This window comes from Carlito syrichta, unplaced genomic scaffold (genome assembly GCF_000164805.1).
Source record: "Carlito syrichta isolate Samal-C Ts95f unplaced genomic scaffold, Tarsius_syrichta-2.0.1 Scaffold310050, whole genome shotgun sequence".
In the NCBI taxonomy this organism is placed as follows: Eukaryota; Metazoa; Chordata; class Mammalia; order Primates; family Tarsiidae; genus Carlito; species Carlito syrichta.
In genome coordinates, this window is record NW_007254146.1 from 97822 (window position 1) to 114464 (window position 16643).

General features: G+C 35.7%; 1 protein-coding gene across 5 annotated transcripts in view; it reads left to right on the forward strand.

Moving 5' to 3' along the window:
- PEX2 (peroxisomal biogenesis factor 2) overlaps window positions 1-16643 on the forward strand; it is a 34932-nt gene that overhangs the window by 3824 nt on the left and 14465 nt on the right. For 2 of the 5 annotated variants that reach the window (XM_021717703.1, XM_021717704.1), the window contains exon 2: window positions 13013-13794. In XM_021717703.1, the coding sequence (XP_021573378.1) occupies window positions 13013-13794 (782 nt within the window). Of the gene's footprint in view, window positions 1-10884; window positions 10995-13002; window positions 14284-16643 lie in introns of those variants that run through there. The other 3 variants (XM_008068299.1, XM_008068298.1, XM_008068300.1) reach the window with 3 other exon arrangements.

Consider the following 16643-nt stretch of genomic DNA (forward strand, 5'->3'; position numbering starts at 1 on the left):
CATCAGATGACTAAAGCTATTAAAACTTAGCTTATATGTAATGAAAGAGAAACAAAAGAGTAGTGACAAGTCACTTAGCAAGTTTGTGGCAGAAGTGGGATTTGAACTTAGAGTTGTTGATTCTAGGCCTGTTCACAGTGCCAGAAGTCACAGTGTTTTAATGGGTTTCAGCCATAGCTTTTATACTCTTTTGCCCATGTTTGAAATACATTGTGGGAATCAGTGTCCTGCTAAATCCCTCTTTGATGCATGTCCCATTTATTAGTATTGATTTCAATACAATGAACAGTAAATCTATCTGACTACACTAAGGGAATAAAATAGTAGAATATTGGTACAAAACTTAAGATATCCAGGCATAGAATTTTATTCTCATAATCTCATAATATGAAATGTTAGTTTAACATTTTTAAAAAGCAAGAAAATGAATATATGGTCTCATCCGCTTCGATTACCCTTAAGACAGTGTGGCAGTGACATTGTCATTTTAAAAATTAGTTGATTACTGTGGAGCTGGAAAAGAATAGCCTGTCGGGGGTGTGTGGGTGGGTATAATACTTTAGAGATTACTTGGGAATCTCATGTTTCTGCTGACAAAGTTTACAGGACTGTAAATTTAAATGTAGAATTTTTGTAGGCAGTATGCATTGACAAATATGCCTAATGGTAATACATCTAGTACTGAGAGTCTCAGAAGAGGTCAATAATAATGTGTATATTGATAGCAGCGATGTAGGAGATGTTACTTGGTATTATGCCTGAAATCCATGTTATCCTCTTAATCATAATTACATTAATATTGACAGGCCCTTGACAATACCCACATTATTATTGATAGATTTCTGTCAATAACGTGTTTTTAAAGAAAATATATTCATTCATAATTTGTACTATACTCAATAAAAGCTCTAAAATACATCCTGAAAAATTCTTCATTCCTCAGTGAGATACAATCATTTCTTTTGGTTTTAGAATATAATATGGATGACAAAGTTTTTATTTTGAGGAATGAAAACCATAAAAGGAGCACATGAGTTATTTAAAGGCTAAGGTTATATATTGCTGCTCTTAGTAAACGAATTTTCGGGTTTTTTTTTTTCTGTGAAAGGAAAGCAGTGTGACATGTTTAGTGATAAAATGTCAGCAGGAGACCTTTTTAATAGTTTTTAGTGCTAGATCATTTTGTCTTAAACATATTTATGTGACAAGTTAATCACACTAACCTTAGTAGATGCTATACTTTGTATCTGGTCTTGATTTTGCCTTAAGCATTTTTTCACATATCCTTCACGAAACACTAAGATTATTTCATGCCAATTATATTTTTAGTTACTTATTTTTATATGTTTATTTGCAAGGCCAATAAATGTTCGCCCCTGGACTAGCCTTTCAGAATCATAAAATTAATATAGCTTGGGAAATGAAGGGGTGGGTAGGCTGTAGGATTGTATGTTAAAAGGTAGAATAAGAAAAAACATTGTTTTGGCATTCCAGAAAAATCAATCTGAATTAAATTTGATGGTGCTTGTTTCAAGTCAAAATAATCCCAACTTTTTAAAAAAGAGTTTGCTTGTATTTTTAAAAAAAATATTCACGTTTGAGCTTACTTTTATGAAACTAAATACTAATCTTACTGATAATATGGAGATTGTTCAAGCTTACTTAACTTCTTGAAAATACAGTTGAAATAGCCTGACCAATGGTTGGGCCTGGGTAGTGACAATCAATGTAATAGAAGTTAGGAAAGTACTAGTTTACAAAAAACATTGTGCAGTGATCCATAGATATGAGTATATTGTAATCTATCTCTCTTTTGATTTTATAGTTCTTAACTAAGTTTAATTATTTTGACTTTTCCAGAAAGTTGTTGATATCTTGGATAGGCCCTTGAATTGTTGCAGTAGTCCTTTAGCTAGTTTCCCAGAATGGCAACTTTTTCTTTCATCAGTTTTATTGAACTCTGCCATCAGATAATTTTTTTAAAAATTTATGTCTTGTTATGTCTCTTCTCTTCAATGATTATTCATGCCTGCAGAATCAATACAGTTTCCTTAATACGGGTTTCTTTTACAGTGTGACTGGATTTATACATCAGCTAGTCTCTCCTACCAACCTGCTCTGCTCTGATCATAGCAGATGACTTGTCTGTTTACTTCCAGATAACAGATGCAAACACACTGATGGGGATTAAATAACCAAGGACATTGTTCATACTGAAGCCCATCCCCATGTGTCCCAGCTAGACCATGGCCAGGAGCTCACACATTTCTGGGCTTTTGCACAACCAGTTTCCTCACACTAAATGCCATTTTCCGCTTTTCTGCCTGGGAAATTTGATCCTTTACAGTGTTTTCATATTTTGTTTTCATATTTTCATTCATGCCTTGTTTCAGAGAGCAATAGCCAGTCCCAATTACAGTGACAACATACTTCTTTCAAACTGCTTGAATAAAAGGAAGTTAACTGACAGTTAAATATTTAGATTGAATTCCCAGTGCCTAGGAGAATGCCTGGCATTTGGTAGGTGCTCAGTAGATATTGGTTAAATTAAGCATCCATTTGTCAGAGAATTAGAATACACTAAAACACAGACTGCTTACATTATATTGGGAATAATTTTGTGTGATTAAAAGGTGTTTATGGCATTAGTCTGTGCTTCACACCTATTAAAACAAATCTTGGTGTACTGCAGTGGAAGGAAGAGGGTTCCATAATCAAATTGATTATGATTATTTTGATTTCATTAGTTTCTTTGACGTTTAGGCAACCCTTCTCTAAAACCAGTACTCCAGAGTGGGAAAGAGGAAGAAACTGGTTATGAACCCATTTGAATGCTTGTCTTGGACTGCCTGTTCCATGCCCTGTGCAGTGAAGCACCCTAGAGTCAGATAGTATTGGTATACATTCCTGAGGTTTCTTGACTTCAAGATAAACAGGCACAACCATGTTGATGGGAGCTAAATAACCCTGGGAGCAGGTCATGCTGGAACCCATCCTCATTCTCCCAGAATCTCCACTGCACCATCTCTTTCAGACGAGGTGCAAGTTAAGGGTACAGTGAGTTCCACTAGGCCCTGTCTCTACCACATTCTGCCTGACACTCCCACTTGCAATCATAATGGTGACATCATGTTCACAGTTTAACTGCCAGAAGTGTATTTTGATAGTCTAGTCACTATTTCCTGGAAAAAAGTTCTTTTGATACAGGTTGATTAAGGCATTAGTACTAGTAATAATGAATATTTCAGTCTTTTGAAACGAGATTTGCCAAAATCAACTCAGAGTCTTTATTTTTATGCCTGTCCCTAGCCAAAGCAGCAATAATGTGATACTAATACTGCTTTACAGTTTCCAAACCACTTTCGTAACATTGTCTGGTTTAATCTCAACAACCTTGTGAGGTATCTGTTATTTCCAACTTTTAGAAGAAGACTCTGAGGCTAATGATCACATGGCAAGGAAGTGACAGAGCTGGAACTTGAGCCCAGGCCTGTTTGATTTTAAATCTACTTTTTCTACTTTATCACCCTTGCTTAAAGAAGAATGTAGAGCAGAGGAGAGATATTCCACTTTAATGAACCTATGATGTGTAATAGGCGGTGTCTGTTCTATGTTTACAACTGAAAGAAGTCACAAAAGTGACTAAAATGTTGGAAACTAAAACCTAAAACAAAAAATAGAGAAACAAATTATTTATCTGGAGGAGGAAAGACTAGAGAGCAGTTTAATAATAGTCTTTTGGTCTAGTAAAGAGTCTTACATAGGGAGGAGAGTGAGCCCAGCTGTTCCTAATCTACACTGAGGCCAGGCATGGGGAGAAAAAGAGGAAAGAAAAAATGTTAAACTGTAACAGAAGGGATAAGAAAGAATTTTTAGATAATAAGTATTGTTAAATATTGGATTGGTTAGAGACTGTGTTAAGTCTCCTTTTCTGGCAGTCATTAAAAATTCCTATTTTTACTAAATGTTTTTGAGTATGATTCCTCCAGAAACAAGGGATTTGAAATAGTTGACTTTTTTAAGAAACCACTGCCTCTGACCATTTTTTCACTAAATAGCACTAAAGAACTTGAAGTTGGGATACAGTTTTGTGTCATTTAACAGTGGGGATATGTGCTGAGAAATATGTTGCAAGGTGATTTTATTCTGTGAATATCATGGAGTACACTTATACAAACATAGATGGTAGAGCCTACTGTACACTCAGGCTATATGGTATAGCCCATTGCTCCTGGGCTGCACATCTGAACACCATGTTACACAATTATAACACAGTGGTACAGTTAGTTGTTACCTAAACAGAAAAAGTACATTCAGTATCAAAGTTTTAAAATGGCATTTTTCCATCAATGAATCTTAGAAACTGATCTTGCTCTGGGTAAGTCAGTGAGTGAGTGGTGAAGGCCTAGGACATTACTGTATAATAGACTTTATACACACTGTACAATTACTACACTAAATTTATTTAAAAATAAAATAATTGCACTGTGACATTACAATGGCTAAAATGTCTCTAGGAATTTTTTGATAGGAATTTTTCTGTTCCATTATAATCTTATGGAAACACTATTGAATATGTGGTCCATTGTGGACCAAAATGTTGTTATGCAGTGCATGACTGTATCTTTCCTCACCATCCAGTTAGTCTAGATGCTCTCACACAATTTTCAGCCCATACATTGATTGGCTACCAAACTACTTATTCCATTGCATTTAAGTTCAGCAAAATTTATTGAGCAGCTTCTCTGAGCCCATCTTTATAGTAAATTCTACAAGATTAATAAGATTTCATCAGCTACAGTCTGGTACTGTTGTGACTTTGGTGTTTAAAGATACTACATTGGCAAAACTGGCCCTCTAAGGCAAGCCACGTATTTCATCTGATACTCAACAATAACAACAACAAAATAGAAATCCATGTAGTCTGATACTGGGGGGCTGATAGTGTTGGAACTTACATTGGTATCCAGAATAGTCAGAGATTTTACAGAGTAATTTGACAATAAGAGAATTTCCCTTATCAGACTGACCACAAAATAGGAAAATCTGTGGAAGATGCAGAGTTCGAGATACTGTAGGAGTAGAAGAGTTACATGTTCCCACACATCCTGAATGATTATAGAAGTTTGCTTGAAGAGAACTGAGCTAGATAGTATCAGAGTCACTTTGTGGGTGGCAAGTAGTTCAAGAAATAAGTATTATACTTATTATATTTTCCCTTAACTAGTTTATATTTAAGTTAGGGGAAGAATATGTATTCACATGACTGGAATCACAGTATAAGTGGTTGAGGGCTTCAATGAATGGCACCAACAGCTGCTATCAGAGTTAAAAGTGGTAATCAATGGGAACTGGGATGAAGAATGGAGAATGTTGAAATAGAGTTGGAATGTGAAGGCAGATAATTTAGGGCAGTGGAAATAGCTGGTAAGCAAGGTGAGTGTTTTAGGTACATGAGAAAAGGCACAAAGGCAAGACTGAAAGATGGCCTGTAATTAAAGGCTCCATTGGGGAATAGAGGGTTATATAGTTGCAGAGATGGAGACAGGATTGGGCTAGTTTAGGTCTGAGAACTTTGTACTTTATCCTGGGATAATAAAGAAGTAAGAAAGAGGTGATTTGGTAAGTGTGGGAAAGTAATTTTGTAGATTTGGATTCACTTATGAGGTTTTAAAGTTTTTCTTAACATAAATGATTTCATTAATTTGAGAAAATGTGTTGGCTGCAGAAAAAAGTGAGAACATAATTTTATTCATTGATTTGTGTGTATGTGAATCTGTTATTATTTTTCGAAAAATAATAACAGATTCACATACACACAAATCAATGAATAAAGTTGAGATAATTTTGAAATGGCATATTTTGCCTTTGAACTGTAAACCTCTGTTATTGTACTAGTTGTCTACTTACTTACCTGCCCTTCATTCTAAGCCTTGGGTGAAGTCCTTCAGTGAGAACCAGGACATGTCTTCTCTGCGTCTCAAACACCTAGCATGGTTAGAGTATACTGATATTCATAGAGTTTATGGAATGAGTGAATGGTCTCTAAACTCACAAGGACTACTTAATAGATGTAAGAGAAGCCCTGAGTCAGTAAAAGATTTGTAACAGCCACTTAGATATTGGAATGAGAACTAAACAGAAATGAGTTGAAAGACTAGCATGCAGCGCTGAGCTGTATGGGTGATTTGCAAGAAAAGATAATGAATTTTGCTTTGAAACAGACTAGCCCAGTGGTTTTCCACATCACCAAGTAACTTGTTAAAAATATAAGTTCTTGAGTGCCTCTCCAGACCTACTCAATCAAATTCTGGAGATGAGGCTCAACAACTTAACAAGTACAGGCATATCTTGTTTTATTGTGCCTTGCTTATTCTCCTCTGCAGATACTGCATTCTTTACAAATTGGGGGTTTGTGGCAATGCTGAGTCAAGCAAGCCTATCAGCTCGATTTTTCCAACAGCGTATGTTCACTTTGTGTCTCTGTGTAACATTTTGGTAATTCTTGCAATATTTCAGTCTTTTTCATTATTATATATTTTATGGTGATCCGTAATCAGTGATTGTTAATGTTACTATTGTTAACTATTTTGAAGCACCACAAACCATGCCCATGTAAGATGACAAACCTAATGGATAAATGTTGTGTATGTTCTGATTGCCTTACTGACTAGCCATTCCCTTGTTCCCCTTCCTCTCCTTGACCTCCCTATTACCTGAGGCACAATGATACTGAAATTAGGCCAATTAATAACCTACAATGGCCTCTAAGTATTCGGGTGAGAGGAAGGGTTATACATATCTTACTTTATATCAAAAACTAGAAATGATTAAGCTTGCTGAGGAAGGCATGTTGAAAGCCAGGATAGATTGAAAGCTAGGTCTCTTGCACCATTTAGCAAAGTTGTGAACGAAAAGGAAAGGTCCTTGAAGGAAATAAAAAGTGCTGCTTTTTACACACAAATTATAAGAAAGCAAAACAGCCTTATTGCTGATATGGAGAAAGTTTTAGTGATCTGGATAAGAAATCAAACCAGCCAAGCCACACATTCTTTAAGCCAACACCTAATCCAGAGCAAGGCCTTAACAATTCTATGGAAGCTAAGAGAGATGTTGAAGCTTCAGAAGAAAAGTTGGAAGCTGGCAAAAGTTGGTTCGTGAGGTTTAAGGACATGCAAGGTGAAGCAGCAAGTGCTGATACAGACACTGTAGCAAGTTACCCAGAAAAATCTAGCAATAATTGATAAACGTGGCTACACTAAATAACATTTTCAATGTAGACAAAAACCTTATATTGGAAGAAAATGCTGTCTAATACTTTCATAGCTAGAGAGAAGTCAGTGCCTGACTTCAAAAAATAGACTTACTCTTTTGTTAGAGATAATGTAGCTGGTGACTTTAAGTTGAAGTCAGTCTCATTTGTCATTCCAAAAATCCAAGGACCCCTAATTATGCTGTATCTACCATGCCTGTGCTTTATAAATGTAACAACAGAGCATGGATATCAGCACATCTGCTTACATCATGCTTTGCTGAATATGTGAAGCATGCAATTGAAACCTACTTCTCAAAAAAAAAAAAGATTTATTTCAAAAAATTACTGCTCATGATAATGCACCTGGTCACCCAAGAACCCTGATAGAGATATACAAGTACAAGGAGATGAATATTTTCATACTTGTTAGTACAGCATCCATTCTGCAGCCTATGGATCAAAGAGTAATTTTGACTTTAACACCTTATACTTTAAGAAATACATTTCATAAGACTATAGCTACCATAGATGGTGATTTTTCTGATGGATCTGGGCAAAGTAAATCGAAAACCTTCTGGAAAGGATTCACCATTCTAGATGACATTAAGAACATTTGTGATTCATGGGAGCAGGTCAAAATATCAACATGCACAGGAGTTTGGATGAAAATTTCCAACCATTGTGGGTACTTTGAGGGGTTCAAGACTTCAGTGAAGGAAATCACTGCAGATGTGGTGGAAAGAGCAAGAGAACTATTATAAAATTAGAAGTGGAGCCTGAAGACGTGACTGATTTGGTACGCTCTCATGATAAAACTTGAATGGATGAGGAGTTACTTATTATGGATGAGCAAAGAAAGTGGTTTCTTGAGATAGAATCTACTTCTGGTGAAGATGCTGTGAACATTGTTTAAATGACAACAAAGAATAAACTTAGTTGATAGGGCAGCAACATAGTTTGAGATGATTGACTCCAATTTTGAAAGAAGTTCTACTGTGAGTAAAATACTATCAAAGAGCACTGCATACTACAGAGAAATCTTTCATGAAAGAAGGATCTATCAGTGCAGTAAACTTTATTGTTGTCTTATTTGGAGAAATTGTCCCAGCCACCCCAGTTTTCAGCAACCGCCACCCTAATCAGTTAGCAGCCATCAACATTGAGGAATACTGTCCATCAGCAAAAGGATTATGACTCATTGAAGCTCAGATGATTCTTAGCATTTTTTAGCAATAAAGTTATTTTTTTTAATTGAGGGGTATACAAGTGCCTTGTTAGCGTAGTAGGTAGCGCATCAGTCTCATAAATTGAGGGGTATACATTGTTTTTTAGACGATGCTAGTGCATATTAATAGACTACAGTGTTTTCTTAACATTACTTTTATATGCACTGTAAAACAAAATGTGTTACATTATTATAATATTTGCCCTATTGAAGTGATCTAGAACCAAACCCACAAAATCTCTGAGATATATCTGTATTCTTATGTGATTCCAATGAACTCTGAAGTTTAAAAACTAGACTAGAGGAACTGTGAGACCACAGGACTTGAAGATCACAACACAGAAGGATTAAAAGCCAGAAATAACACATATCTTTATCATAGACATATATCTGTGTATCAGTAGAAAACTATGAGAATAATATTATGTTTTTATGAAGAAAGTTGAATGTGCAACAAATAGGATTGGGGGAGGAGGGGGACAAACCTACCTATTGGTACCATGCTTACTCTTTGGGTGATGGGTGCAATAGAAGCCTAAACCTGACCACACAATATACCTATGTAACAAACCTGCACATGTACCCCAAAGTTAAAAATAAATAATAATAAATAGATGAGGTATACCTATCTTGTTTGAATCACTGCCTTTCTAATTTTACCACTTAAGTAGATCAAGTAAATTTAAAATGGTTTTATTTGCCAGAGAGGCCTCAGACATCTAAAATCTCTACCTAGATTTTTCTCTGCAGTATTCTCATAACTGCTTCCTGAACTTTTTCACAAAGCTGTCTCATAGGAGCCTCAGATCTCTAAAATTGAGTGTATTTATCTTTCTCTTCAAACCTATATTGCCTCATGTATTTCCTATTTCAGGGACTGAATTACTATCTCTCAATTACTTGAGACAGTTATTCTTGGCTTATTTCTCACCAAATAGTGTCAATTCTACTGCCTTATAGCTTTCAAAGACATCTTCTTCTCTCCATTCCCACTGATACTTTCCTAGTTAGACCATTATTAATTTCTCACAAGATCATTTTAACAGCCTCTTGGCTGGTCTCTATGTCTCTAGTTTTTCTCTCAGCCTCTAATCCATTCTCACTCATGGTGGCCTGAATAGTTTAGATTTGCAGTCCAAAATGCATATCTGATTAGTTCTTTGCTTACAACTATTGAGTGGGGAACCATTACCTTAACAAAGTACTGCTCAACTTGGCTTTTAGGTCCTTTGGGATTTGTGTCCTGCTTTCCTTCTAGCCTCATCTCTCACCCATGCCCCTCCAGTCTTTGGCACCTGCTGATCCCTCTATTTGCAATCATATTTTTACCCTCCTTTACCTCTCTGATACTGCTAATCCTTCAGGTGATTGCTTAGGTATTGCCTCTCCCAAGAAGCCTTTTCTGACCTTCTGAAATACAGTTGTAAGCACAATGCCCTGAATGTCCTTTTGCACATCACTTACTAAGCCATGTCTGTTTATTTTATGCAGCACACACTTACTTGCCTCCTCCTCCTTCCCCAATAGATTATAAGCTCCAAAATGTTTAAGACTGTGTCTTTTGTACCATTTGTATCACTAGCTCTAACACGTTAGCTGGTAAATAATAGGTGTACTGAATACACACTGAAATAAGTAATAATCAGTATTCTGTATATGATAATTTGAAATAGTTTTAGAGATTAATAGGTGGAAATTTGTATTTACTGCCCTTTACACATTCCAGACTTTGATCCTGCACGTTTATCCATTTATCTACTATTTGTAGAATGCCTGCTATGTACCAGCAGCTAAGTTGGTTGCTATGATTGAACCATGAGAAGACTCAAATAATCTTTACAACAGTGCTTATCCTTTAGTGGAGGAAACAGACAATCTAAAAGTACTTATGTATAATGCATAGAAGTCAGCAAAGAGAAAGAATAGAGTTCTAAGGAAACAACTAGTTGAGGCAGCTAACCCAAATTCAACAAGTCAGGAGGAAGTAATGCCTGACCCAATACTTTTAAAATTAAGCATGAGTTTGTCAGTTAAAGAATGGAAATATACTGTTCCATGCAAAGGGACCAGACAGTAAAGTCTTCTGGCAAACAAGAGAAGGTGGTGCTTTATGACTTGATCAGTACATGTGGAGGGAAAGCAAGCTGGGGGTAGGTTTGGGGATGTTTGTGTTTTAGAACAATTGCAGTGTGAGGAATACGCTTATGGAGGTAAAAGGTAAGATAGACTAATTAGATGTTATTCAGGGGAGCAAGTTCAGCCAGAATTTAAGAAATGACTTCCAGGGGATAGAGTGATAAATGGATTAGAAAAAAGTTTGGACAAAGAATCGACAATCATTGGCAGATTAATAGAGTAAAGAAAGGGAATTCTCTCTCCTAACCCCCTTCTTTCTTTTCTGTAGCTCCTGGCAAGTATGAGGCAAGGATTTCACAGAAGAACTTGCAGCAAAAATTTCCACTGCCATAGCTGTAGGCTGTCAAGTCTTGAGGGAGCTACAGGAAGGGGAAAAAGGTGAGATTTCCTCAAAAGGCAGTGGACATTTATGAATGAGAAGCATTCCAATCATACATCTGATTTGAGAGGAAAACAGTACCAAACAACCTATTACCAGTGGTTATTTTTGTTTCCTGTACTTGACATTATTGACCATGTAGGCTTCTACCACTAAGTTAACTAAGAACTATGAGTAATTTTAAAACTTCTCTCTTAAAAGTGTCTTCTGTTGTCAAAATTATTCCCAATTTCAAGAGGTACAAGGTTATTTTAGAATGTACTTTTTAGTCTTTTTACTTCCTGAAAAATTACAGTTAACATCTTTTTAGTAATAATTATAAAGTAATAGAATTTGAAAGGACTTTGAAGGTCATTTTGTCTCTAGTCCTTTGTTTTGTAAGTGAAGAAAACAAGACAGGTCAGATGAAATATTTTGTCCAAGATCACATAGCTAGCTGGTAGCAATGAGCTTCATCAGGACCTGTGCTTTCTTCTGTAACTGTGTTCTTTCTGTTAGTGTGTTGGGCTTTTTGAAAACCTAGAGATTATTAGCAAATCGATATGTTGAGGGGCCATTTTTGTTTTTGTTTACAGCTTTATTGAGGAATAATGACAGATAAAAATTGTACATATTCAGAGTCTATGGTGATATATACGTTGTGACTGCCCCAATCAACTTAATTAACACATCCATCACCAACTGTAGTTATTTACTGTGTGTGTTTGTGTCCGTTCAAGAGAGAGCAAAATAAGAAAGAGAAGGACATTTAATATCTACTCTTAGCAAATTTTAAATACATAATACTGTACGGTATTAGTCACTATAGTCGCGATGCTGTACATTAGCTCCACAGAACTTATCTCTTAACTGAAAAGTTGTACCCTTTGAGCAGCATCTTCCACTTTTTTCACCCCCACTTCCTAGTAACCACCATTGTACTCTATGCTTCTATGAGATCAACTTCTTTAGATTCCACATATAAATGAGTTCATACAGAGGGTTCATCTTAGCAGCTAAATTTCAGCTTGATTTTTTGTTTCAGATAGATTTGCCAGTTCATTAATAAAATTTGAAAAAACTAAACTGGTTTGTATACTCAAATATAGCAGTGACTGGGTATTTTAATTGCATTGGCTGACACATAATAGGCATTTAATGAATGTATATTGAATCACTCAGTTGTTCCTAACCATTAATCAGCTTTTTATATTTCATTAATTTTTCCCCCTTTGGCACCTATTTGTTTTCTTAGTGTATTTATGAAATTATTGTAGTACATATTTTTATATCATAGTTTTCTTTTCTTGAGTACTATATGATGCATATATTTTTAGTACCTTAATAAATGACATTTCTTCATTCTTAATGCTTTGTGCTAAGATGTAGTAGTAGTATCTGCAATAGTGTGGTGGAATAATAAACTTGTATTGTTCATTTTTTTTTTCTAACTTCCTTTACAAATATAAAATACATTGGAGAAAGATTAACTGACTTGCTGAAAATTATACCCTTGGGGTCAAGAAGTGCTGGAAATTAAACTGAGGTCTTGACTTAACCATCTATTGCAGTGTTCCATATAATCATTGTATTTATTTCGTTCTTATAGTTCTCCATTACTCATATTATTATTCAGCCTCATCACTGTTAACTTCAGGATTTTACTATCTCCTTGCTAGAATATCTGACCAAGGAGTATTAGTTAAAATTATGTTTGTGGAAATAGGGTACAGGTTTTCTTGTGTTTTTGTTTGTTTGGTTTTTTTGGGGTTTTTTAAAGTTATTCCTTTGATGAAGAGGGCTAAGAAAAAAAGTGGGAAGAAAAGAAAGGAAGAGGAGAGGAGAAAAGTATCAAGTAAGTAGTTCCAAGTAAGAAGTGATTGTTACTGTATTAATTTTAGGTTACTGAAAGGCCCAACTTCTATGGGTCCTGTGCAATTTGTGTATCACAGTTTTCCAAGTGTATGTTGAGGAGGTAGTACAAGATTGCACTTCTCTGATGAGTTCTTTAATTGTGTTTTTTCCTAGAGACCTTCAGAGAAGACATGGCTTCCAAAAAAGGGAATACAAAGAGTACAAACAGAGTGCTAAGAATAAGTCAATTGGATGCGCTTGAACTAAACAAGGCCCTGGAGCAGCTGGTTTGGTCCCAGTTTACTCAGTGCTTTCATGGATTTAAGCCAGGCCTGTTAGCCCGCTTTGAACCAGAGGTGAAGGCATTCTTATGGCTTTTCTTGTGGAGATTCACCATCTACTCCAAAAATGCCACTGTGGGACAGTCAGTTTTGAACATTCAGTATAAAAATGATTTTCCCCCCAACCTGAAATACCAGCCACCAAGTAAAAATCAAAAAGTCTGGTATGCTATTTGTACAATTGGTGGAAGGTGGTTAGAAGAGCGGTGCTATGATTTGTTTCGAAACCGACATTTAGCATCATTTGGGAAAGTCAAACAATGTATGAATTTCGTGATTGGACTTCTGAAATTATGTGGACTGATTAATTTTTTGATTTTCCTTCAAAGGGGAAAGTTTGCAACCTTGACAGAGCGTTTTCTAGGCATTCGTTCTGTATTTTGCAAGCCCCAAAACATACGTGAAGTTGGTTTTGATTACATGAATAGGGAACTTCTCTGGCATGGCTTTGCTGAGTTTCTGATTTTTCTCTTGCCACTTATCAATATCCAGAAGTTGAAAGCCAAGTTATCTTCATGGTGTATTCCTCTTGCTGGTGCTCCTAATAATGACAATACATTAGCCACTAGTGGTAAAGAATGTTCTCTCTGTGGAGAGTGGCCCACCATGCCTCACACCATAGGATGTGAGCATATCTTTTGTTATTTCTGTGTTAAAAGTAGTTTCTTATTTGACACGTACTTTACCTGCCCTAAGTGTGGCACAGAAGTACACAGTCTGCAACCACTGAAATCAGGAATTGAGATGTCAGAAGTAAATGCTCTTTAGAAACTAAAATTGCTTCCTCTGAGGAAAAATGTATTATGTCTAAATCCTGACTACTAGTCATCATAAGTATACCATTTAGGTATCCTTTATAAGGTGGCATGTGCTTTTTAGCCATTGTCTTCTGTTTCTTTCCATGCATGACTAAGTTCTAATTACAGGAAACCACATGATTCTAAATATATTATGTAAATGTTAATGTATCGTGTTTTTTAAATCATTGCATTCAGTTTTTAATGTCAAGATGAATGGACATTAATTTATCAGATGAATAATAAGAATGGTCCTTCATTTTGCTATTTCCCAGAAAGAGATTGGACTCTAAATATAAAGATTTCGGAGACTCCGGTATGCGGGTGCATTGATTTCCAGAGATGCCATGATATCATAATGTGACAATGATAAGACTGTTTAAAACCTTAAGATCTGCCGCCTCAGTTGTAATTCTGTACTTTTCTCTAAAGCTAATTTTTAAGAGGTTCAGTTTTCAGCTATCAGATACCTTCACAGTTAGCTTCTTATATTCAGAAAGTAAAAATGGCTTGGGTCTCTTTCTCTGTCCTTTGATTCAGAGCTTACATTCTCAGCCAGCATGTTGATAGTTTTATGAAATATCTGAGGTCTTTAGCATAGTAATAACATAGCAACACAAATCAAGATAATTCTGTATATTGAACTTTTTCTCTGCATATTTTACTTAAAAACCTTTAAATGAATCTTTTACTAAATAACAATAATATGAAAAATAGTTTGTTACGTCACCAAAATAATATTACTTACTTTTAAACAAGGTCTCAAATTTTGTGCTTTGACAATAAACCAAAAAGTAAAATAAAATATATAGGACTTTGTCTTTAAAAATTAGGAACAATTCACATGGAGTTAAAGTTAACCATAGGATAATCAGGGCTATTTACTTTTACCTGATTATTAAACAGGCAAAATCACAATATTGATATGTTATGTTTTCTAAACTCTTCAAGTGGTACAGAATTAGCTTGAGCATTGATTGCTTTCAAGTCTTAACTAGAGTGTTTTTAAAAACCCAGTTCTTATGTGACAAATATCTTGCTAGAAAAGTTAAACTACATAGTATGGCAGAAATAAACTGCTGGTTGTTCATTTTTCTGTTCATCTTTCCTTCAGCAAGCACTTAGGTGCCAGGTACTGATGTAGCCACTAGGATACAACAGCAAATAAAACAGGAAAAATAAAATCTCCTTCGACATTTTTGAATGGATTTTAAGTTTAATTTAGGTTCAGAGTAAAATACTTAAGGTGTGATATGAGACTTAAGAATATTTGCATCTTAAAAGTTTGCCTTTTTTTTACTCCTCTAATTTTAAAATATTACTATAGAAAACTTCACAAATTCTTAAAAATACAGAGATTGTCATAATATTCTGGTATATTTTGTTTCAGTCTTTTTGTTGCACCTTTTTTTTTTGAAAGCAGGACTTATTGAGAGGATAGAAAAGCTCCCACATTGGGAGGGGACTCTAGGGGGATGTCCCGCACATTTCTTATTTACAAAACTGTAGAGTGTACAGTTTTGGCTTTTATAGATAACATTTTATTATGTGCATAAATACTCAAAAATATTTCTAATGGTTGTATATGTCATATTTATATTCCTATCATTTATTAAACTATCCACCATCATAGGGCGTTTAGGTTTTTCCACTTTCTATTATAACTAATATAATGATGAATCTGGAGTATAAGCAAGATTCTTTCAGTTCCTATAATAAAAACCAAATTCAGACTGATTTTGCAAAAAAAAAAAAAAAAAAAAAACCCCACCAGGCTCAGTGGCTCAGCCTATAATCCCACACTTTGGGAGGCCGAGGTGAGTGAATTGCCTGAGCCTGCCGGTTTGAGACCCACCTGGGCAACTTGATGAGACCTCATCTCTACAATAAATCAAAAAAAATTAGCCGGGCATGGTGGTGCGTGCCTATAGTTCCAGCTCCTTGGAAGGCTGAGGCGGAAGGATTGCTCTAGCCTAGCAGGTCGAGACTGCGGTGGCTGGGAGCATGCCACTGCACTCCAGTCTGGGCGGCAGAGTAGATACTCCAACTCAAAAAAAAAAAAAAACACACACACAAAATTATTGACTTAATTAAGTGAAAATTCCAATTGCTCATTGCAGACCCAGTCTGGAAGTAGGTTTTCAGATGGTTCTCTTTGAAACAGGCTCTATCCCTTGGCTTTCATTTTTATGACAAGTAGTATACATAGCGTGAGGGATATCGACTCCACTGGGGTTCAGATTCCACCTGTGCAATTCAAATTCACTTGTGTGCCACCTGGGTCAATGTGCTAAATCTCTGTACACCTGAACACTGTAGGATTGTATATTTAGTGTATATAAAGCTCTCGAAACAGTGCCTGACACATAGGATATAGTACTATGTGGATATAGTGCTTTTCATTAGTGTTGTCAGTATTATTTGGAGCTGGCTTCATTCTCAGGCAGAATGATTGCCACCAGAAACTCAAGGCTTATAGTCCACCTGCTTTCTGATCCCTCTGGCATGAGATCCTCTTATCTAATAATTCCAGGGAAAGTTTAAGAACTTATTGTTACTGGTCTGCTTTGGATTATGTGAATATCTCTAATAGTCACTATAGCTGGGGGATGGAAAATACTGTACCTGGTTATTTAAATTTGGATGCCACTTCCTCACATGTACATCTTGAGGGGAG